Below are 23,622 nucleotides of genomic sequence, written 5' to 3' on the forward strand. Positions count from 1 at the left end.
AACTAGGAAACAGCTCTTACCTTTGTCCCTAGCCCGCCAGAGATCATCGACCAGTGCGACCAAGGCAGTTTCAGTCCCATGGTGAGGCCTGAATCCCAACTGGAAGGGATCCAAATGCTCCACTTCTTTCAGGTGTGCCTGGAGTTGTTCAGCAACCACTTGCTCAATCACCTTGCCCAAGAATGGAAGATTTGAGACTGGGCGATAGGCTGGGTCTAAAGATGTGGGTTTTTTTTAAGAAGCACAACACCTGGGTTTAATCCATCTCCCATATGAGATGCAACGATCAATCAAGACAACTTTCCCAGACCCAAGGACATAGCTGGGGAGACCTAGTTGACTAGAGTAATATGCATTATAAGTAGGTTCTAAGTAGTGGTTCCAACTTTAAGCTGTGGTTACGTCTGCAATAAATGACAGACGAGCTGCTACTGCTTACATATTTTAGATTTCGATCAACACCTAGATAAACAAAACAGCAACAGAAAGAAAAGTGCAAGTGGCCCATGCCAACTCTGAATGCCAACTCTGTTACTGAGCGAGATTTTCATGGGACCCAGCAAAACGCAGCAGGAGAGAGCCAGGATTACTTTGGAAGAGTTGCTGTTTTTCATTGGCCCACTTTCTGACCATCAATGAGCAGGTGATGTGGCTGACCTGCTCGCAGTTAATGATCACCCCTGCCAAGGCCGCCAGGGCTCCCCTGCACGTGACCTCACCAAGAAGACTTTGCATTATCAACAAAGAGCCACGTGCCCATCGAGAGAGACAGATCTGCTGCCAAGGCATGGCAAAGAGCAGGCAACAGGCCAGAGTGTTTCTCGCTCCTGGCATGTTGACTGTCACAGCAGACACTGGAGTGGCTGTGGGCTAAAGCTCAGGGCAGGCTGTGCAGGAAGTCGGTGAAGATCATGCTTGGTTGGTGGCCACGAGCGACGGGTGCCATTCACACTGGACTGGCAAGGCAACCCTCGGGGGAGGGGAATCAGCAACTCTCTAGAAGTTGCTGGACTACATCTCCCATGATTGCTGACCATTGGTGATCCTGGCTTGGGCTGATGGGGATGAGGGGTCCAACCGGGGCCGGCCCACCCAAGAGACACATTGAGGCAGTTGCCTGAGGGTGGCAGGCTCTCGACAGCTGGGAGGAGTGGCAGAACTGCCACCGCCTCCTCTACTGTGCATCTGCCACCCCCTGGGTGGGCATATGGCAGAGGGTGGTGGGCAGGCACATGGCAGAAGTGGAGGAGAAGGCTGGGGAAGCATTTCAGTTTTGCCTCTAGGAGCAAAACATCCTGGCTGTCCCAAACAACATCTGGATAGCCAGCAGTTCCCCCACCCCTGCAGCAAAGAGGACAACGGGTCTTCAGTTGCATGCTCTGCATTGCCTTCCTTATAGAATCATAGAGTTGGAAGAGACCACAAGGGCCATCCAGTCCAACCCCCTGACAAGCAGGAAACACCATCAAAGCATTCTTGACAGATGGCTGTCAATCCTCTGCTTAAAGACCTCCAAAGAAGGAGACTCCACCACACTCCTTGGCAGCAAATTCAACTGTTGAACAGCTCTTACTGTCAGGAAGTTCTTCCTAATGTTTAGGTGGAATCTTCTTTCTTGTAGTTTGAATCCATTGCTCTGTGTCCGCTTCTCTGGAGCAGCAGAAAACAACCTTTCTCCCTCCTCTATATGACATCCTTTTATATATTTGAACATGGCTATCATATCACCCCTTAACCTTCTCTTCTCCAGGCTAAACATACCCAACTCCTAAGCCGTTCCTCATAAGGCATTGTTTCCAGGCCTTTGACCATTTTGGTTGCCCTCCTCTGGACACATTCCAGCTTGTCAGTATCCTTCTTGAACTGTGGTGCCCAGAACTGGACACAGTATTCCAGGTGAGGTCTGACCAGAGCAGAATACAGTGGTACTACCGTACTGTATTACTTCCCTTGATCTAGATGCTATACTCCTATTGATGTAGCCCAGAATTGCATTGGCTTTTTTAGCTGCTGCATCACACTGTTGACTCATGTCAAGTTTGTGGTCTACCAAGACTCCTAGATCCTTTTCACATGTACTGCTCTCAAGCCAGGTGTCTCCCATCCTGTATTTGTGCCTTTCATTTTTATTTTTATTTTGCCCAAGTGTAGTACTTTACATTTCTCCTTGTTAAAATTCATCTTGTTTGCTTTGGCCCAGTTGTCTAATCTGTTAAGGTCATTTTGAAGTGTGATCCTGTCCTCTGGGGTATTAGCCACCCCTCCCAATTTGGTGTCATTAACAAACTTGCTCAGGATGCCCTCAAGCCCATCATCCAAGTCATTTATAAAGATGTTGAATAAGACTGGGCCCAAGACAGAACCCTGTGGCACCCCACTAGTCAATTCTCTCCAGGATGAAGAGACATTTGCCATCTCTGTGGCAAATGTCACAGTAATTGGCTGTCCTTACATGGGGAGTGGGTGGCTCTTGAAAGGTCACCTCCCTCCCCCTCCTTGGATACCTCCAGATGCACCTGCACCAACGATTAGTGAAAGCTAATGGATGGACTGATTTCTCCATTGACTTGCAAGGGGGATGAGGGAGAAGAGGTTGTACCCTCAGCAAGGGCTGCTGTAGAGAAGGATGAATACAGCTGCATCCCTCCCACTGGGGACCCAATGCCTGGTCTCCTCTCCCTGCCTGCCTGCTCAGCTTGTAAGATCTCACCAAACCTTATGCTTACAATTGCAAGCATATCATTGCAACCCAAATGAACCAGAAATTTGTTTCAAAAATGAGTGTCTCAAGAAGCTGCAGCCTGCTTTTCCTGTCTTTGTGCACCATCAACATCCACCCAGCGAGAGAGAGAGAGAAGAGAGAGGAGAGGGAGAGGGAGGGGGAGAGAGAGAGTTCTGAATGCCACCAAAACCACATTTGCACTGCGACAATCTTTTGGCCAGCTCCAAAAACAAACCACAGTTTCCCTCTCTAGAGCCTCAGGGATCAAAGCGATGTAACGTTGCACATGCAAAAGGTTTTGTTGCAAGGACAGCATCACTTTATTGGAGGGGAGCATGTCAAGTTGGATGGAGACTCAGCTCCGGGCCTATATACATCATGGTTGGTAGGAGCTCATCAATCATCGAAAAACATCACAAGAAGATATTGTCTGGAAGCAAAGAGGGGGACCTGGCTCTGTCACTTTGCAACGTCAAGTCAGAACAGTCATACAACAGCCTCAAAAAGCTCCTTGAACAAGATTAGCTGGACACGGCACAGATCATCTGGTGGCAAGGCAGGTTACCGGTCAGCCTTCCTGATAACCCAGCACCCTCCAGATATTTTGAACTCCAACTCCCATCAGCCCTAGCATCATATGGTCACATCGGCTAAGGCTGATGGGAGTTGTAGTCCAAGATATCTGGAGGGCACCAGGTTGGAGGAAGGTTGGATGAACCACAAATGGGAACCTGGGTGGCTCAGCTGTGGCGAGTAGAGACGCCAATACCTGGCACTTGAAGCAGTGCAAGACGAAACAGTTTACAGCGAGGGGATGGTACGACGGGGTTTAAAAACAACAACGGAAGAATTTTTAAAAAATGAAAAGCCCAAGAGCCCACTAAGGTCAACTGTTGTTAATGCACTGGGTGGTGACGAGTCTGTGCTTTTGGCCAAGGCTACCAAGAAGTTGCTTTCTCCAGAGTGGCATGGAGAGAAAAGGTTAGATGGGAAAGGTGGCTTCTTCCTGAAGCACAACGGGTGGTGGGATGGAGAGAAAATAAAGTCCTGGGTTTAATTTCCATCTAAGATAACCTAGAGTAAGTGGGGCAGGTGGGGAATAGAAAAGCTTCTGCCAGAGACCCTGATGGTCCTGGGCTGCACACAGCATCCCTCAGTATAAGGCAGCTCCTTGTATTTCATGGAGCGATGAGCAACTACACTCTCTCTGCTGTTGCTGAAAGAGGCTTTGCCACAGCCCAAGCAAGCACCCCCCTGGCCTGGTGCCCCTCATGTGGGCTGGCGTTGCCATCCAAAACATATGGAAAGCACCTGATGAGGATGAAGCCTTCCCAGGGAGAAGATTGCAGCTTCAGGGAGTTATCAGTCCTGGATGCTTTCAGTCTTATTTGCCAGGGTGAACTGGTTGGGGCAGAAGCGTTCCCCAGACGACTGGCCTGATGTGTTTCTAATGATATGGACACCCCTTTTGGGGAGCAGGTTGCAGAGCCCAGAGGGTAACCAGGACTAGCTGAGGCGAAAGAGCAAAGTGTCTTGGCCTGGGCAACTTGCCAGGGGCATCAAAGAATTCCCCAAGGAGAAGATGTTTGGGGAATTGGTGCACAAACCTCCCTCCTCCCGCCCTGCCCAGATGCAACAGTAAACTGGTTGGATGAAACCAAAATCCAGACTCCTCACGAAGGCCCATGAAATTTAGGGGAGAAAAGAAAGGCAGTTCTGCCTGTCCCTCTCTATGTCCTCCTGGGCCTCACAGCTCAGGGCAGAATCGGCCCTGCGATACAAATGTGCCGAACAGGATTTGCACATGGTGATTTATACAAATAAATGCAAATTTTAAGCTGAACTTTTCGGGGAATGGAAGCCCAAACTTCTTGCTCTTACTGTCAGGGCTTACTCTGAGCTACCAGATACCGAACAGGATTTTCTGGGCCTGGTTCCTTATATGTGGATTGGGTCGCACACAAATTAGGATGCCGAGTGGGTCTGGGGTCTTGCCAGTAGTACTGCACTAGGCAGTGTGTCCAGCTTCCCTATAAGCAAAGTTTTTGGGTTTTTTAAAAAAGTTTATTCTTTAAAAGAAGTGGGGAGAGAAAGGGTGGGAGATCCAGGGCTTAAACGAAAACAAAAAACCCCACAGGGATTCGGTGCCCTGGGAAATCCACTAACATGCCTGGCTTAGGGTTGGGTGGGCTGAAGGAATGCATGTCCTGAATGGAGGGGAGGAAAAAAATATCTGGTCCTTGAACAGTTTGTAGAAAGCCACGGACACCCAGAGGGTCCCACAGCCAGCATGGCCGCTGATGCAACTCCTATTTCCTGCCCTCTTGCATCCAGGTCCACAATGGGGTGCCACAGAGATGTTTTCTCCAGCACCAGGAAGAGCACAGAGTGATGGTCCCTCGTTTTCTCTCTCTCCAGCAGTTCCCAAGCCAAGCAGAGATGCATCCCCCTCATCTTCTCTTGGCAACAGGCTGTTGCATCACCAGGCAAGAGGCGGGGTCATCCTGGGGCTGCGCTGGGGCTCACCGCCAGCCTGCACGTCGCTGAAGGCGCGCTGCGGGGAGAGAAGGAGGAGGTGTGAAAGGCAGCCCTGGGGTTTCCCCAAAGACAAGACCAGGCGAGGAACACAAAAGGGGGTGTCCAATGGGGAAGGTTTGCCCCTTTGGTGCAATGGCAAGCTTCTCTTAAGCTCTACAGGAGGCCTGCCAGTCAAAAGGGGACAACCCAGGGCCTCTGGCAAACCAGTCATCTAGTGTCTCCACCACCTCACATCACAGCATGAGGCCATCAGAAACCTTAATCACGTGGCAAATTGCGACCCAAATGCTGGAAGCTGCCTTATATCGAATCAGACCTTTGGTCCCTCCAGCTCAGTATTGCCTACACTGACTGGCAGCAGCACTCCAGGGTTCCAGGCAAGGGGGTCTCTCCCTGCCCTACCTGGCAATGCCATCAGGGATTGAACCTGGGACCTTCTGCATTTAATACAGGTGCTCGACTGTGGGCCTCCCCAGATGTCCCAGATGATGGGAATTATCATTCTAAACATCTGGAAGGCCCCAGTTTGGCAAAGGATGCCCTTCTCTAAGACTGTCCTGTCCTTTGGGGTTTCTTAACTCTTGAGGTTTTACACGCAGAGCCAACTATTCGCTCCAACCAGCAGATATCCCCCTCGCCACCTGCATGTGATGAAGCTTCCTGGCACACATATTTTTTAATGATTGTTAAGTGTTTCTGTCTTTCTTCATTTCAGGTTGTATGACATGCGTCCAACATTAATTTAAGTGGGTCTGAAAAGCAATAATAGACATGACGCACTTAGGTCCTTTAATTTTGAAAGGCCTACTCTCTGAGTAGAACTAACGCTGGATATAGGAGGTGTAAGAAGACACCGTTTTCCCTTCTGCCCTGTATCCGTCGCAAGCAGTGCTGTTTCCATTCTGCTGCAGTCCGCCTTCTGCCCAAAGTGACATTATTCACCTCACAGTCCACTGCAGTGAAACTGCGCAACTTAGTTTACAAAATTGATAACGCAAGTTATGTTACCATTGTTCTCCCATCCCATTCATTTTGGTACAATAAAACAATGCAAAGAGTAGTGTGATGAATGCAATGAATGGGGTTACTTGCAAAAACAGTGAATCCCAATCATATCTGCTGGTTCGGCTTCTGTTCTGGGCATGGGAAGACTAAGCAAACTTTCCGCTCCCATTTCTCTCTTCGTCTGAATTCTCCACCCTCCCTAGTTGGATGCAGTCCTGCGTTTTTATGGTATCGTGAGCGGCACTGACCAGGCCAGGGGCCACAAAAGGTAACATGGAAATAATGCATTAAAAAAAAATACAGCAATTGTATTATTTGTAAGTTGGAAACAAACCTCAAACTTGCTCATGAATTCGGCGAAAATGCCAAAGAATGCTTCAGAGGTTGTGACTTTGGAGTCCTCCCCAAAGAAAGACAAAACTTTGCCAAACTCATCCATGGCTTTGTGTTGGAGGTCACTCAGGGATTGGATGGTGGGGTGAGCACTTTCCAGGAAGGCCTTGAGGCGGATGGCTAAGGAGGATAAGCTCTGCCACTGTCTGTGCGTACCTGGGCTGCCAGGCCTTTGTCTTGATCCAGTACTTAAGAGGAGAACCACTGAACTGACCACAGGAAACAGACTCCAAGCAGCAGGTAAAGACTGCCCCCCACTCCATTTATCCCAGTTATGAGATGAAGAAAACAAACCCACAGGCATTTTATGCACAGGGGTGCACCTGGGAGCCCAGAAGTGTTGCTAAGCACTGAAAAGATTCATTCCATAAAACTTGCTTAAAATTAGCAAATGCCAATTTATAGGAACAGATGCAAATCTAGGCTTTTAAATGTTACAGGCGGCAGAAACCACCTAATTCCCCATCCAAATCACACTCACTCATTTGCTTGGTTAATTTGCACTCCACCCTAAATCATTCCAGATTAGCTCCTCTTTAAATATTTCTCCCCCCACTTATTACTTACAAATCATCTCCAGATAAAATCATTTCAGGCTAATTTATTCACTCAAATTGATATCCTACCTAGGTATCAAGAGCATCCCCAATTAAAATTCCCCCAAATTCAGAAGTGCTTGGGGGCAATAGTGAAAAGGTTTGGGGGGATCCATGCCCCAGGGGGGATCCTGCTAACAAAGCCCCTGCAGGGGCCAAATTGATATGAATACAAAGGGTCTGTTCAGTGTCACTATTTTGCAGGAGGAATTTGAGTGCATAAGGTAGACTTAAAGGTAAAGGTAAAGGGAACCCGCGGACGACTCTGGGGTTGCAGTGCTCAGCTCGCTTTACTGGCCGAGGGAGCCGGTGTACAGCTTCCAGGTCATGTAGCCAGCATGACAGAGCCGCTTCTGGCGAAACCAGAGCAGCACACAGAAATGCCGTTTACCTTCCTGCCGGAGTGGTACCTACTTACACTTTGATGTGCTTTCGAACTGCTAGGTTGGCAGGAGCAAGGACCGAGCAATGGGAGCTCACTCCGTCGCAGGGATTCGAACCACCGACCTTCTGATTGGCAAGCCCTAGGCTCTGTGGTTTAACCCACAGCGCCACCCGTGTCCCATAATGTAGACTTGGGTTTGTGCAATTAAAGAGGATTGAATTGCTCCGTCTCCGCAGCACAACAAATCCACTTTGATCCTGAATACAGCATTTTGCACTTCGGGAAGTGACAGAGAAATGTGTTGGAAAATGTGAGATAAACAAATAGTTCATGGGAAGACACCCTGCAAGCAAATCAGGATGGAAGCGGGGGGGGGGCCTTGCGGGCCAACGTGGCCCTTGGCAAGCAACTCCCCCTGATGCTAGCTGTGTGGCCATTCAGCAAGGAGACCAGGGATGTGGCAGCAAGGCCAGGCCAGGCTCTGGGACACAGAGACCCCCGGTGGCAGGCAGGCAGGGCAGAACGGGGATCCCTGTGTGCGCCCAGGGCTATAGCACCCCTGTCCCCCCACACACACACACACTACGCCCCTGGGCTGGAGGGGATTTCCGCAGCACACTGGCCTTTTCAACCAAAGGATACATCCATCACTGTCGCAAACCTGTCCTCCGGGGAACCCCCCATGTTCTGGCAGGCAACCTCAATCTCAGCTATGGTGGTGTGGAGGTCATGGAGGTCAGCCATTATTGTTCTCTGGTTCACTGAGGAAGAAAAAGCAGTACAGAGAAGAGGATTCTTTTCTTTTTTTAAAATATATCTGTATTAGGTTTTACATAACAAATTTAAATTCAAACACATCATTCACCTCTTCATTTAGAATTCTCTGAATCCTTTGACTTCCCTCTGCTCTTCCATAGTTACCGTACCATTATCAAACCTTTTTCCCCCTACTGCTTATCTTATTTTCTCTAATTTGTTAAAAAATAATAATCCATTTTTCCATAGTTTCTCATACATTACAAGCATTACTCAAACCCTGCCAAAGTTTTTAGTTGTTTACAATGTTCTCTTGTACCGTACATTATAAATTTTCCCCATTCCTTCTTGAAATTCTTCTCTTCCTGGGTTCTGATTTCCTTCTTTCCTACCGGCATGGCTAATTCACCACTAGAAAAATTCCTTCAGTAGCACCTTAAAGACCAACTAAGTTTATATTTTGGTATGAGCTTTCGTGTGCATGCACACTTCTTCAGATATCTGAAGGTGCTACTGAAGGAATTTTTTTATTTTGCTTCGACTCAGACCAACACGGCTACCTACCTGTAACTCACCACTAGAAAGTGTGTGTTGGGGAAAACTAACCTGGAAATGAGTAAACTATGGGCTTTTTGGCTGGTTGGTTCATAAAAGATATTTGTATACCGCACTGTGTCATAAAGAATATAAATCAAAGTGGTTTATACCAATAAAAACACGAAACCACACCATTAAAAAGTTAAAACATATCTCAACTAACCATCGTGGAAAGATGTACAGTATTCTTAATTGCTTGCATAGGCCTGGCAGAATAGAAAAGTTCTCAGCAAGCGTTTACATGCTGGCACAGAAGGCACCTGCTGAATTTCTAGTGGCAGAGCATTCCACCGGACTGGGCTGATGCCTCGAAAGGCTTGGTTTCTGTTGTTGAATGAGCCTTGCCAACCTAGGGAATGACGGCCAATGCTTTTACAGATTATCTCAGTGATCAAGCTGAGACAGAAGGGTTCAGGGGATCCCTAAGGCATCCAATGTAGTGCAAATCAGCATAAGGATTTAAGCTTGTGCTATGGAACTTCCCCCACCCCACCTCCCCACTCCCCAAATCTGCTCCAGAGAGTACAGGAAACCCCAAGACAGATTTAGGGAGGCAAGTTCCATTGCACAAGTTTAAATCCTTGTGCCAATAGAAGGATTTAGCTGGATATTTCCCAAAGCCTCTCCTAGCCACTCCGCCCCCCGCCCCCCCACTGTCCCTGAGGCAACTCACAGAGGCTCATGGAGGGGGAAATGAGACCCTTCCTCACTAATCCCCCAGCCCAAGTCAATGGGAAGTGATCAAATGGGAAGCTTAACCAGGAAGGAGGAAGCTTTCAAGATGCCTGGGGAAAGCCCTTTGCTGAACCAAACTTATTACTGAATAGGCATGATCCATTTCTTCTGTAAATAGTTGATTTTTTTGCATTTTTAAAAAGGAATGATGAAGGGATTAAAAAGTGGTCTATTAAGAGCTGTGTGGAACCTCTGTTTAATTCCTGCTAAGTGCAGGAAAGCAATGAATAAAGGAGTCTAGTGTGGAACCCCTTATGGGAAGGGCTGTAGCTCAGTGGTTAGAGCATCTGCCCCAGGTTCAATCTTCAATGGCATCTTGGGGATGGGGGTGTTCTGGAAGGGGCCCTGCCTGAAACTCTGGAAAACTCCTGCTGCCAGTCAGTGTCAACAATATTGCACCAGTTGGACTAAAGGCCTGGCTCAGGAGCAGGCATTTTCCTATGGACCAAAATCAGGGCTAGGCAGCCTTCCTGCAACCTGGTGCCCCCCAGATGTTTTGGTCTATAGCCTCCGTGAGTCCCAGGATCGCACCACTGTCTGGGGCTGATGGGAGTTGTCGTCTACTCTAAACCATCTGCAGAGCCCCTGTTTCCCAGATACTCCATCCTCGTCCGTTTTACCTTTGGCAGCATGTGGCACGGTGGGCAGGTCCTTGGCAAATCCCAGGAGTTCTGGGAAATGTTGGCTAAGGGATTTGGCAAGAATGTGCAGGAAGGTAGATTTTCCATCGACAGTCTTGGTGGTATTCAGCTGGAACAAAGGAAAGGAAAGGTGGGGGTTGGAAATGAAGGCTGCCAGTGGAACTTCAGGCCACAAGCAGCTCAGCCTGAGAATGTAGCTGACTCGGCGCAGGCATTTGCCACTGCAGCAAAGCTTCTAGTCCACATAAGATTCATAGAACTAAAGCAGGAAGTGACCCAGAGGGTCATCTAGTTAAATCTCAGGGCAAGCAGGAATAAGAAGACAGAGCAGTTCCTGCCCCTTTGATTTGCTAGTGAATTGCACTGTGGTAATACAATCTGCCAGAAAGTAATATACAATCTGCCAATTATACCAGAAAGATATGGAGGTCTCGTACACCTCAGGTAGTGTGGTTGCTGACCTTGAGCCAGACATCTTGGAGAGTGAAGTCAAATGGGCCTTAGAAAGCATTGCTAATAACAAGGCCAGTGGAAGTGATGATATTCCAGCTGAACTGTTTAAAATTTTAAAAGATGATGCTGTTAAGGTGCTACACCCAATATGCCAGCAAGTTTGGAAAACTCAGCAATGGCCAGAGGATTGGAGAAGATCAGTCTACATCCCAATTCCAAAGAAGGGCAGTGCCAAAGAATGCTCCAACTACCGCACAATTGCGCTCATTTCACACGCTAGCAAGGTTATGCTTAAAATTCTACAAGGCAGGCTTAGGCAGTATGTGGACCGAGAACTCCCAGAAGTGCAAGCTGGATTTCGAAAGGGCAGAGGAACCAGAGACCAAATAGCAAACATGCGCTGGATTATGGAGAAAGCTAGAGAGTTCCAGAAAAACGTCTACTTCTGCTTCATTGACTATGCAAAAGCCTTTGACTGTGTTGACCACAGCAAACTATGGCAAGTTCTTAAAGAAATGGGAGTGCCTGATCACCTCATCTGTCTCCTGAGAAATCTCTATGTGGGACAAGAAGCTACAGTTAGAACTGGATATGGAACAACTGATTGGTTCAAAATTGGGAAAGGAGTACGACAAGGTTGTATATTGTCTCCCTGCTTATTTAACTTATATGCAGAATTCATCATGCGAAAGGCTGGACTAGATGAATCCCAAGCCGGAATTAAGATTGCTGGAAGAAATATCAACAACCTCAGATATGCAGATGACACAACCTTGATGGCAGAAAGCGAGGAGGAATTAAAGAACCTTTTAATTAGGGTGAAAGAGGAGAGCGCAAAATATGGTCTGAAGCTCAACATCAAAAAAACCAAGATCATGGCCACTGGTCCCGTCACCTCCTGGCAAATAGAAGGGGAAGAAATGGAGGCAGTGAGAGATTTTACTTTCTTGGGCTCCTTGATCACTGCAGATGGTGACAGCAGTCACGAAATTAAAAGACGCCTGCTTCTTGGGAGAAAAGCAATGACAAACCTAGACAGCATCTTAAAAAGCAGAGACATCACCTTGCCGACAAAGGTCCGTATAGTTAAAGCTATGGTTTTCCCAGTAGTGATGTATGGAAGTGAGAGTTGGACCATAAAGAAGGCTGATCGCCGAAGAATTGATGCTTTTGAATTATGGTGCTGGAGGAGACTCTTGAGAGTCCCATGGACTGCAAGAAGATCAAACCTATCCATTCTTAAGGAAATCAGCCCTGAGTGCTCCCTGGAAGGACGGATCGTGAAGCTGAGGCTCCAATACTTTGGCCACCTCATGAGAAGAGAAGAATCCTTGGAAAAGACCCTGATGTTGGGAAAGATTGAGGGCACTAGGAGAAGGGGACGACAGAGGACAAGATGGTTGGACAGTGTTCTCGAAGCTACGAACATGAGTTTGACCAAACTGCGGGAGGCAGTGCAAGACAGGAGTGCCTGGCGTGCTATGGTCCATGGGGTCACGAAGAGTCGGACACGACTAAACGACTAAACAACAACAACAAAACAATACAATCTGCAACTATTTCATGAGCTGATTGTGATTTAAATGTGAAATGTTCTAAGGGTTTGTCTTTCCTTTTTGTTCTGAACCACACTGAGTTCCCTCTTTGGAAGAAGGGTGGTATATATATTTCACAAGCAATTGTTGCGCAGAGGTTGATGATTTCAGCAGATGAAACTTGCAAGGCAGGCTAGACCAGGGGAAATCCCTAGTCCTTCACAGCTATGAAATGGGCACAAGCACCACCCTCTTCCCCATCTGGACTTCCAGTTGATGACTGTAGCACAGAGTATCTTGAAAGCGAATATTCTGCCCACACAGAAGCCGGAGGTTTCTACAAATGCACTCACCTCTCTCCATACTCTGCCCAGGAAACAAGAAGCATCACCCTGTTTGAGGACATACACCAGCCCAGCCCAGGCAAAAGCACTTGAGCTGGTGAGAGGTGTGGCCTGGAGATGCAGGGCACAGCCTTGCGAAGTCCCGAGGGCCTGACAGATAGGCCCAGAGGGCCGTATTTTGGCCCCCAGGTCCAGGGACCACCACATGCCACATGCCTTGGAGGGCTCATTGAATCACAAAACTGTCAAGTTGGAAGGGACTCAACCACTTGCAGTTCAGAAATGCTCCTCCAACGCCACTTACCTCAGTGAGGAAGTTGATCTTAAAGCCAGTCGTTTTGTTGGTCTTCGGTTGCCCATGATTCAGGTAGTTGCCCATGGCCAGCACAAACTGCAATGAGAATTTCTTGTGAGTAGCCAGTCAAAGGGGCCTCCTCTCTTCCCAACCCCAAGGTAGGACCTCCCACAACATGGTGGCCTTCAAACACTTCAGACTACAACTCCCAGCAACCCAGAGTCATGCTGGCTGGGGCTGATGGGAGTTGTAGTCCAAACCACTGGGAGGAAATCAGGTTGGCAAAGGGTGGTCTCTACACAAGACCGAGGTCCAATTCTGCACAATGCATCTTCATTGTTTTCACAAGTTGAACTGACTTCTGCTACACAAGGAGCTGAAAACACACTAGCTGCTTGGATCACCTTCCAGTCCACCCCCAGATAGATTTCCCTGCAGCACGAAACATGTTAAATCCCACCAAGAATTTGTTCAGGGGAAGCTGGTCACAGAATTGTAGACTTGGAAGGGACTCCAAGGGTCATCTCGTCCAACCCCCTGCAATGCAGGATTCATAGCTGAAGAATCCCTGGCAGGTGGTCATCCAACCTCTGCTTAGAAACCTCCAATGAAGGTTTCTACCATGGGAGTTCGTTTGACTGTTGAACAGCTCTTGCTGTCCACCAGGGCAAGGTGGAGCAGAACCCTGCCATATTTTTTCTTCACCCACGATCCACAGCTATGGTTCAATAGTCCTGTATGCATAAAATTCTTATAGAATTATGAGTTCCAGTCATAGCTGCCAAGTTATCCCTTTTTTAAAGGGATTTTCCCTTATGCTGAATAGGCTTCCTCGCGAGAAAAGGGAAAACTTGGCAGCTATGGTTCCAGTGTTAAGAGAGAGGGAGAACAACTTTTCTCTCTCTGCTTTCTCCGGACCAAGTAAAATTTTATAAATTTCTATCATGTTGCCTCTTGAAGGAGCATCTTCACCTGCATCATTCAGCCCAGACATTGAGATCCAGCACTGGGGGCCTTCTGGCAGTTCCCTCACTGCAAGAAGTGAAGCTACAGGAGACCAGGCAGAGGGCCTTCTCGGTAGTGGCACCCACCCTGTGGAACACCCTCCCAACAGATGTCAAGCAGATATAACCTTTAGAAGACATATGAAGGCAGCCCTGCATGAGGAAGCTTTTCATGTGTAATGTTTTATTATGTTTTTATATATGTTGGAAGCTGCCCAGAGCAGCTGGGACAACCCAATCAGATGGTCAGGGTACAAATAATAAAATGATTATTATTATTAAGTTAAGGAAGGCTGGGAAGAGACCTAGAGGAAAAGACCTCTGCCTCTGGTCTCCTCCCGTTCACTGCGCTGTTGCCCCAACACTCCCTGGATTTGTGTGAGTTTCTAACCCCTCCCTTGGGTCAAAGATGAGCTTTATGTCTCCAGGAGTCCCAAGGGCAGACCAAGATGGAGATGGGACGAGAACCCAGCGCATGCCACGTCTCGAACATAACTTCTGGGTTAATCAACAGCCGGCTGAGGACGCTGTGCTGTTAACCAGGCGTGATTTGTGGCCTCATCAGTGGGTGTGAAGAATCGTTTGGGAACCCGCCAGTGTCCTCTGGTCTCTTTTTCTCCCTTGGGGGGCAGACTACACGCTACAGGTGAACAAACAGCCGGTCACCGTGAAAGGAAAACAGCTTGGGGAAGTGAGGATTTGGAGAAGAGAAAATTGTTAGGAGCAGGGGTGCTGATGGCCAGCAAATTGGGCAGTTTTAAATAAGAAACATTATTTAGTTATTTATTGCCCAGCCTTCACCCAAAGGTTCCAGAATGGGTTACACGCTGCAGCATTAAAATACTATATTAAAAACTTTAATGTATCGGACTATGTGGAAATGGCAAAGTTGACGGCAACATTAAGAGATTGAAATATTGAACTTTTTATAGTAGAATGGAGGCCTTTTGTGAACTATTTGGGGGAATGGGGAAATAAACCAGTCAAATGAAATCGCAGGCAGGATTTGAGATAGGAGCGGCGGAAGAAAAACGATAAAGTAATTGTATGAGATGGGTTTCTGTAATAGAGTTTGCTATATAATGCAGTAGAAAAGGTCTTGAACAAAAACGCTGTGGAGGTTTGGGTGGGAAGTCAATACATGAAACAATGTAATTATTCAATTTGAAGTTAATTTATATATAAAAAAGGAAATTCAGTAAAGATATATATTATAAAAAAACCTCCATATTAAAAACAATTTGAAGCTACTTACAAACCTAAAAATAAGGCGTATCCTAAAAACATATGCTTTCAGTGTCAAAAGCCAGGGTAAAGAGGCGCATCCTCAGGATTGTGTAATGAAAGTGCCAGGCATACCTTTGTAGAGAGGGAGTTCCACAACTTAAGGGGCCACCATAGAGAAGGCCCTCTCCCGGACTGCCACCCCCTGAGCCTCTGAGAGTGGAGGAGGAACATTGGAAGCTGCCACATACCGTACTTGGTCAGACCATGTACCATCTAGCTCAGTATTGTCTGCACTGGCTGGCAGTGGCTCGCCAGGGTCTCAGGTGGGATATATTCCCCGCAGGTCCTACCTGGAGGTCCTGCTGGGGATTGAACCTGGGACCTTCTGTATGTGAAACAGCTGCTCTACCACTGAGCTACAGTCTTTCCTCTGGCACATAAGATAGAGATTTTTATTTTTATTTTAGAAAGTGGGCTGGGTGGGGAGTTGGGGAAGGAGAGTGCATGCTAGCCAAAGGCTCCCTGGCTGCACCTGCATCCCGGCAGAGCTCAGCTGAAAAGAAAGGGGCATTTTAGACTGCATTTTTTTCTCTTCCCATGTCAAGGAGCAGTCCTTTGCAAAAAAAGAAGGGAAAAAATTGCTCCAGGGTTGTGCTTCTGTTCCATTCCTTTGGCAGTTTTCTCAAGAGAAGCATTGGGAAAACATGGGTGGACCATTCTGGAGTAATTAAAATGCCCGGGAAGAAGTGAGTTTGCCTGTTTGCATTCTAAATGCCTAGAGTTGTGAAGCCCTGCCACCCCTGAAACCAGGAGGGAGGGAGGGAGGGAGGGAGGGAAGGAAGGAGGGAAGGAGCCACCAAACTCTGGCTGAGTGGGAAGTGGCTGCCCCCTGGTGGTGCACACTAGCAGCGAAACCAACTCTCCTGACCTCTAAGATCTTGGCCAGCTTCTTGCTGTTCTTCAGCTCCAGGGAGGCGTTGTAGATGCACTCATAGCTGGCTGTGAGCTCCTCCATCTTCTCCGGCAGGGTGGTCTTGAAGTGGAGGCTGCGCAGACGGGTTTTGTAGTCGGGTACCAAAAGCATCTGGAAGAGGAAGGAGGCAGGGAACAGGGAGGGGAGTCCCCACTTTATTCCACCATCTCTTTTCGCTACCACCAAAATTGTTGAGGTCTGGGCAGGGCAGAAAAAATTGCTTGGGGTGGAGGCTAGATCAGGCCCCTGAACCAAAGGCTAGCTGGCCCTCCTTTCAATTGACCCTCCCCACATCTCCTTACAGACGAAGTGACATGGGTGTTTAATAGAAACATATGTTGGTTATCTCAAAGCCGGCAAGGATCTATCAATTTCAGTTACTCATTTATCCAATCTTAAGTGTAGTTTTCCACATTAGTTTGCAGAAATCCTCATGAAAATTCATCTGCAAATTTATCCTAACATACATATTTTTGTAAAGCAGTTTTCCTTAATAGAGTGTGATTTTGTATGTTATTTTCACTAACATACACATTTAATGCAGGCTTTACCATAGCAAATGTGTTTTAGTACATGTTACTGGGCTGGAAAACTGGGCTGCAAAATTCAGAGAAGTATGAATTTTGAAGGATAGCTGTGCTTTGGTTTGCAAAACACTTTCAGAAAGTGTGACACAGGCCTTTAACTGCAAACTGAATGGGATCCCCCCCTTCTTTGTCAGTGAGCTTCTCCAGACCTTAATGTCAGAAGGGAATAGATCCAGCTTGGAAAGCATTTACAGGAGTCTCCAAACTGTTAGTAATTTGCAGTGTGCCAATTTGGCCAATTGAAGTGGATTAAAGCATTCTGCTGCCCTTGTGCAAGAAATCTACCTGGGGAAAAATAGGCTGGCTTTTTGTGGTTAAGAAATAATGCGGAAATGCATTGAAAAGTGTGGGACAAGCAAAGGATTGACAGAAATACATGGAAACACCCCATAAGCAAATGAGCACGAATGTTCAATGTCATTTAACCTCCCCACAAACAATTAAGGATGAGTGCTCAATAGAGATCAGGCATGGCTTAACCTCCACACAACTTTTGTGAAAGCAGATCAGGGTGAGTGCTCAGGAGCATCTGTGTGCCTGTGTCTCACATGTGTGTGTTTTGAAGAACAGACAAATCTCACGTGGTCTTTTGATGAGCTACACACCTGACCTGAATCCGTTCATGGCCTGGTGGGTCACAGCAACCCCCCCCCCCCTGCAGCCAGATTGACGCTCTCCCTCCTCACCACGACACTGGGCCAACTCCCCTGCCTTGGTGTAGCACCTTGGTTTAGACGAGTTTCCCAAACTTGGGTCTCTAGCTGTTTTTGGACTACAACTCCCATCATCCCCAGCTAGCAGGACCAGTGATCAGGGTGATGGGAACTGTAGTCCAAAAACAGCTAGAGACCCAAGTTTGGGAAGGCCTGGTTTAGACTAGTGGTTCCCAAAGTGGACAGTAGTGCCCCGTGGGAGGTGGCAGTGGGATTAACTAGGGGGTTGCTGAGAGGCAAAGGGGTGGCAGGGATGTGCTGGAAGGGTAAATGACTATCAGACTTTGAAAAGCTGGGTTCACTGGATCAATCTCATCCACTTTGTTACATTAATTAAACGAAATAGTTTGAACTGGATTTTGAATGCCATGTGCATTGGTTTGTTGCTGTTCTGAATTTTATTGTGTTGTTATCTTCCTTAGTGGCTCATGCAAACTGCTATTCTGAAGACTGCTTTTTATAGGGTAGACGGCACTGGGGATGCGTTTGTGGGACCAAGGGGGCCTGAAAAGATTTGGGAACCACTGACTTGGACTCACCTGCAGCACAAACTGGTCCGGCTCACTGAGTTTGCTGAGGCTGCCCTGGTAATTGTGGTACTGCTCCACTTCCTCTGCATCAGGCGCATAGAGCAGCAGCTGCTTGATGTGAGAAGCCTCCAGGCGGTCGCTCTCCATGGTCAAGAGGATTTGGCGCAGCTCGATGTGGGAGAGCTTGAGGTGGGCAATTAAGATGGCTGGGCAGAGAAGAAGAGCGGGGTGGGCGGCCTGCCAAGGATTTCCAACCCAGAACCGACAGGCTGGGCCAGAACACAAGTGCACCCATGGAAACGACAGGCTAATCTGCCCATCTCAGGTTCTCATTTTCTACCTCCTCCCCCATTTTCACACCAGGATTTTAGGGTGTTAGTCCTGCTCAGAGTAGGCCCACTGAAGTTAATAGGCCTGGCTAACTGAGACTCATTCATTTCAATGGGTCTACTTTGTGTAGGACTTAGAGGCCATGCTTTATTTTTTTATTTGTAAATCTGCACGAAAATACTTATTCATGTTGAAGTTTCAGGAAATATGCACGTTTTTGCGTGCAGTTTCCCCATATGCAGCCCATTTTGGTTATTTTCACGAATATATGCATTTTTGTGCTCACTTTACCCTAACAGGCACAGTATAATATATTTGGTTGGCAAAGTGCATTGCAAAATTCAAGCAAGGGAGAACTGTATTGTGGGTGGTGCTTTGGTTCGGGAACCATGAATTAGGTTGGTTCCCTTTAAAAACGCAATCCACACACATTTCTTCCGCACCTTTAATGTTCCCAACCCACAAGGGGAGCACCAGAAGGCCTTGCAGTGCTTCAGGGGATCGGCACCCCTAAAATATCACAGTCCCCAGCCCCAGCCCCTGAGTCCTGCCAAAAGAGACCCTAACTGGTGTGGGCTCAGACATCTCTCTCTCGTTTACCTGCCTGCCTCTCGGCCCCTGGACCTGGTGCATCCTTCACCAGGCGCTACTTACATGTGTTATAGGCCTTTTTGTGTGACAGAATCTCAACCACATCTTTCTTTTTCAAGGACTCTGGCAGGGGGCTCGGCTCTGGAAGAGAAACTGAAAGATTTAATCAGAGATAAGGACAGGGGTCGGAGGGATTCGGGAGAAGAGAGAGAAAAAAAGAAGCGGATGGGATCAGGATGGGATGGAAACAAACGGAGCTTGCAGGGCTGGAAGTTTGCATGCTGGGTGGGGGGTCCTTGAGCTCCATCCTGAGCTTGCCCACCCCCGGCTGGAGGGAGGAGGACACTCGGCTGCAAAAGGCAAGACAAGACGTCAGATACACAAGAAATCCCAGACCCCAGTCCTATCACGGCTCACCCACTCTTCTTCCTGTTTCTCCACCTGGGGTTCTTGAGTTCAGTGCTTCTTCCTCAAGAGAGTCCACTTGGCTTCTCTCATTCATCTACCAAGCCTCTTCGCCTTTGCTGTACCCCCACTAGCCGCGCCCCGCGCCCCCGCTCCTTAGTAGAGAGGTAGTGCAGAATAAAATAACTTCTGGGGCTCCTTCAGAATTAAGGGCCCTGAAGCTTAAGCTTCATTAGTTTCAGAGTACATCTGCCCCTCATTCATGCCATGCATAATTTTATAAATAGTAAAAGGTAAAGGTAAAGGACTGCCGGACAGTTAAGTCCAGTCAAAGGTGACTATGGGGTGCAGCACTCATCTTGCTTTCAGGCCGATGGAGCCGGTGTTTGTCCACAGACAGCTTTCCAGGTCATGTGGCCGGCATGACTAAACCACTTCTGGTGCAACGGGACACTGTGACTGAAGCCAGAGCACACAGGGACATCATTTACCTTCCTGCTGCAGCGGTACCTATTTATTTACTTGCACTGGCGTGCTTTCGAACTGCTAGGTTGGCAGGAGCTGGAACAGAGCAACAGGAGCTCACCCCATTGCAGGGATTCAAACCACTGACCTTCCGATCAGCAAGCCCATGAGGCTCAGTGGTTTAGACCACAGTGCCACCTGTCATCCCCGACTCACCTTTTCTCTAAACTAAAAAGTCCCAAGCATTGCATCCCTTATTCACCCCCTTGATCGTTCTGGTTTTCCTTTCCTGGACCTTTCTCAACTTTGCAATGTCCTCTTTTGAGGTGAGGAGACCAGAATTGCACACAGTATCTCAGGTGTGGTCGGCACCACAGATATGTAGAATGGCATTACGAAGTTGGCAGTTTTATTTCCAGCTCCTTTCCTAACGATTCCTAGTGTGGAATCTGGCTTTTCCATGGTTGCCACCCTCACATCTTCTCCTTCTATGACTCTAGGACATGAAGGTGGCCTTGGCCTGGCAGCCCACCCAAGAGGGGAGGATCCACAAGACACCAGGATGCATAGCTGCCAAGTTATCCCTTTTTTACAGGGATTTTCCCTTATGCTGAATAGGCTTCCTCACGAGAAAAGCGAAAACTTGGCAGCTATGCCAGGATGATGGGACAGAGAAAACAAAGGAAGCCCCCGCCCATTGAAACACAGAGGGAAGACAATCCCCTTAAAGAGAAAACCACCCCCTTGGAGAGAAGACAATGGCAAGGAGATGGTCGTGCTGCTCCCATGTCATCAGCCAAAGGGGATTGGGCAGCGACAGAGTTTGACAAGGGTTCACAAGCAGCCATTGTGCAAATTGTGAGCCCATCTCAGGACCACAGAGGGGGCTCTGGCAAGTTCCCCAAGACGGGACTGGCTCGGCTCTTGTTTCTCTCCCTCCACCCCCGGCTGGATCTGGCAGATGAGGGCTGCCGGTGCTTGCGGAGAGAGACAGACAGATGGAGGACTCACTCGCTGGCTTCTGGGTTCCAAAATGCAACTCCAGGTTGAGGTATTTGACCATGTCGCTCAGTTTGTCGTAGTCCGAGTCCTCCCCGAGCTGCGCAAGGAAAAGGTGTAGTCAAGGATTCCAGAGAGTAAACATGCTCTTTCTTCCACATCAGAAGCATACAAGAGGGACTTGGATGGTGCTCAAGCAGGCTTTTATCTAGTAATTTGGGGGCAACCACTGGGACACACAGAGAGAGAGAGAGAGAGAGAGACACCTCCCCTGCAGAGAGGGACTTAAAGCAACATCATATCTGGGTCTGGAAGATGGCTGGAGAGAGCAGCTTCCCAGACAGACTTCCCTTGGGTTTGATACAGTGATTTGTTACCTGCAATGTTTCTGTCTCTTGCAGACCACAAGGACAGCTCCAGCCTCTTGCTATATATAATAATTATTATTCCAACAGAATACTAAAATACAATAATCTATTAAACATTAAAAGCTTCCCTAAACAGGGTTGCTTTCAGATGTCTTCTAAAAGTCTGGTAGTTGTTTTTCTCTTTGACATCTGATGGGAGGGCATTCCACAGGGCGGGTGCCACTACCGAGAAGGCCCTCTGCCTGGTTCCCTGTAACTTGGCTTCTCGCAACGAGGGAACCGCCAGAAGGCCCTCGGCGCTAGATCTCAGTGTCCGGGCAGAACGCTGGGGGAGGAGACGCTCCTTCAGGTATACTGGACCTAGGCCGTTTAGGGCTTTAAATTTGAATTGTGCACTTCTCCACAGCTACAAATGTGGAGGTTTGTGCCCCCCAAAAGTAAACAAACAAACACCGTCTGCAAACTACTCTTGTGGCCCGCTTGATATGAAAAGTTGGAGTGCTCTGAATTTTTCCACACATTACTCAGCTGAAAAATTGGATCGCAACATTCAGAGATGAGCAAATCTCAAAGGATGGTTGTGGTTGGGTCTGTCTATTATTTCAGAGAGTGCAAACTGAGTGGGTAGACGTGGAGGGATGGGGGGAGATGTGCCTTTAAATGTGAACTGGAGCTTCCTCAACATTACCTGTCCCCAGATGGTGCCTTCAGAATTCTCCACCTGCTCCCAGCGCAGTCGCTTGACGCTCATGTGCTTGGACTCGTTCCTGCGCTGAATGATGCTCTGAGTCACTGGAGGAAGAACACAGGGGACCGGAGGGGGCAGGGGAGGGGGAGGGGGTAGAGGGGCTTGCTGAGAGTGGCTGTCTGGGGGCTTGGGGTGGGGGGTGGAAGAGGAGGAAAAGGAGGGGGAGGGAGTCTTCTTCACAGCCTCCGTGCTCCGGTGCTCCTCTTTGGGCTCGTGGAAGTGCAGCGGAGGCGGGAGTGGGGGTGGGCTGATGGGGGGCGGAGGGATGTGATCGGACAAGGTGGAGTAGGTCAAGGAGCTGCCTTCGCTGCTGCTCAGGTACTCGCTGGCGCTGCTCATGTCATTGGTGACGTAGCTGCCCTGGTCGTCGTGGAAACTCATCTGGGGAGAGAAAGACGAGAGAATAGATGGCCAAAGCACTCTGGAACTCCCTGCTGATGGATGTCAGGCAGGAACCTTCTCTGTTCCCCTTTCGGCACCTTTTGAAAAGACTACAGTTTAGACCAGGCATCCCCAAACTTCGGCCCTCCAGATGTTTTGGACTACAATTCCCATCATCCCTGACCACTGGCCCTGTTAGCTAGGGATCATGGGAGTTGTAGGCCAAAACATCTGGAGGGCCGCCGTTTGGGGATGCCTGGTTTAGACAAACCTAACCAGAGGTGGAGAATGCTGGTGTTGCTTTCAGTTTATTTATTATCCTCTGAGTGTTTTACAGAGTTGTTCTTACTGATGATTTTCTTGTTTTAAAAAAAACTAATCAAACAGTGTATAAATTCTATGCAATAAATAAATAGATGGAGCATCTCAAGAGCACCAGAAGATGCCTTTCCCAAGATGCAAAAGGATGCCATTGGCATTGTTAAGGGCTGGCACAGGGGGACAGAGGCCCGCACCATTTGTACTGGGCCCTGTATCTCCTGCACCTCCCTTCGTTGGCTGGTGGGAGGGGCGCTTCATTGTAAAAACAAACTTGCTTACAAGGCTAGCCTGGCCTCGGGTGCCCGTGCTCTGGTGGCATCCTGTCTGAGTTACTGCATTGCACTGTGTGTGGGGCTGCCCTTGAAGATGGTCTGTACTCTGTAGGGTTGGAAGGGACCCAAAGGATCATCTAGCCCAACCCCCCTGCAATCAATATCAATCAACAATATTGTTGCTGATATGCTTGCTGTCCTGGGAACCTTTGGGAGTAAGAGCAGGATATAAATTGAAATTGTTGTTGTTGTTGTTGTTGTTGTTGTTGTTGTGACACCAGTTACCAGCCTTCACTCATCATGAGGCCTCAATGCATATAAATTAGCACAGCGTTTCTCAACCGCTGTTCCACGGCACACTAGTGTGCCGCGAGACGCTGGCTGGTGTGCCGCGACGTGCGGTGACAAGAAGGGTGATTTGCATTGTCACGTGCCTGGCGGCTGCCAATAACCAGCACTGACCCACCGGAAAGGAAGCCGGCCGGGTCACAACGCGGGGCGAGCGCAGCTCTCAACAGCCACCACCACGGGAGGGTGGTTTTAGACAAACTTAAAGAAGCTGGCTGGATGAGCTCAACCTGAAACTTGCTGAGCAAAGGATTGTGCTGGCAGAGAAATCAGCGGCTTGTGAAGCCTTATTACAGGAGATTGCAACCAACACAGCAATTGGCAAGTGTTTCTTACAGTCATAATTATATAGTCAATATAGGGCG

General features: G+C 48.3%; 1 protein-coding gene across 2 annotated transcripts in view; it reads right to left on the reverse strand.

Annotated features, from left to right (window-relative positions):
- Positions 1-3,018: 3,018 nt before the first annotated feature.
- The window catches only part of GRID2IP (Grid2 interacting protein), a 61,349-nt gene continuing 40,745 nt past the window's right edge, over positions 3,019-23,622 (reverse strand). For both annotated transcript variants that reach the window (XM_088656865.1, XM_088656864.1), the window contains 10 exons: positions 21,876-22,316; positions 20,832-20,919; positions 19,014-19,103; positions 18,039-18,235; positions 16,155-16,310; positions 13,005-13,091; positions 10,348-10,477; positions 8,282-8,400; positions 6,600-6,764; positions 3,019-5,276 (listed from right to left, as the gene is read on the reverse strand). In XM_088656865.1, coding sequence (XP_088512991.1) covers positions 5,202-5,276; positions 6,600-6,764; positions 8,282-8,400; positions 10,348-10,477; positions 13,005-13,091; positions 16,155-16,310; positions 18,039-18,235; positions 19,014-19,103; positions 20,832-20,919; positions 21,876-22,316 — 1,548 coding nt within the window. In that variant the 3' untranslated portion in view covers positions 3,019-5,201. The remainder of the gene's footprint in view (positions 5,277-6,599; positions 6,765-8,281; positions 8,401-10,347; positions 10,478-13,004; positions 13,092-16,154; positions 16,311-18,038; positions 18,236-19,013; positions 19,104-20,831; positions 20,920-21,875; positions 22,317-23,622) is intronic.

The sequence above is a fragment of the Zootoca vivipara genome, chromosome 13 (genome assembly GCF_965207765.1).
Source record: "Zootoca vivipara chromosome 13, rZooViv2.hap1.1, whole genome shotgun sequence".
NCBI classification, from domain to species: Eukaryota; Metazoa; Chordata; class Lepidosauria; order Squamata; family Lacertidae; genus Zootoca; species Zootoca vivipara.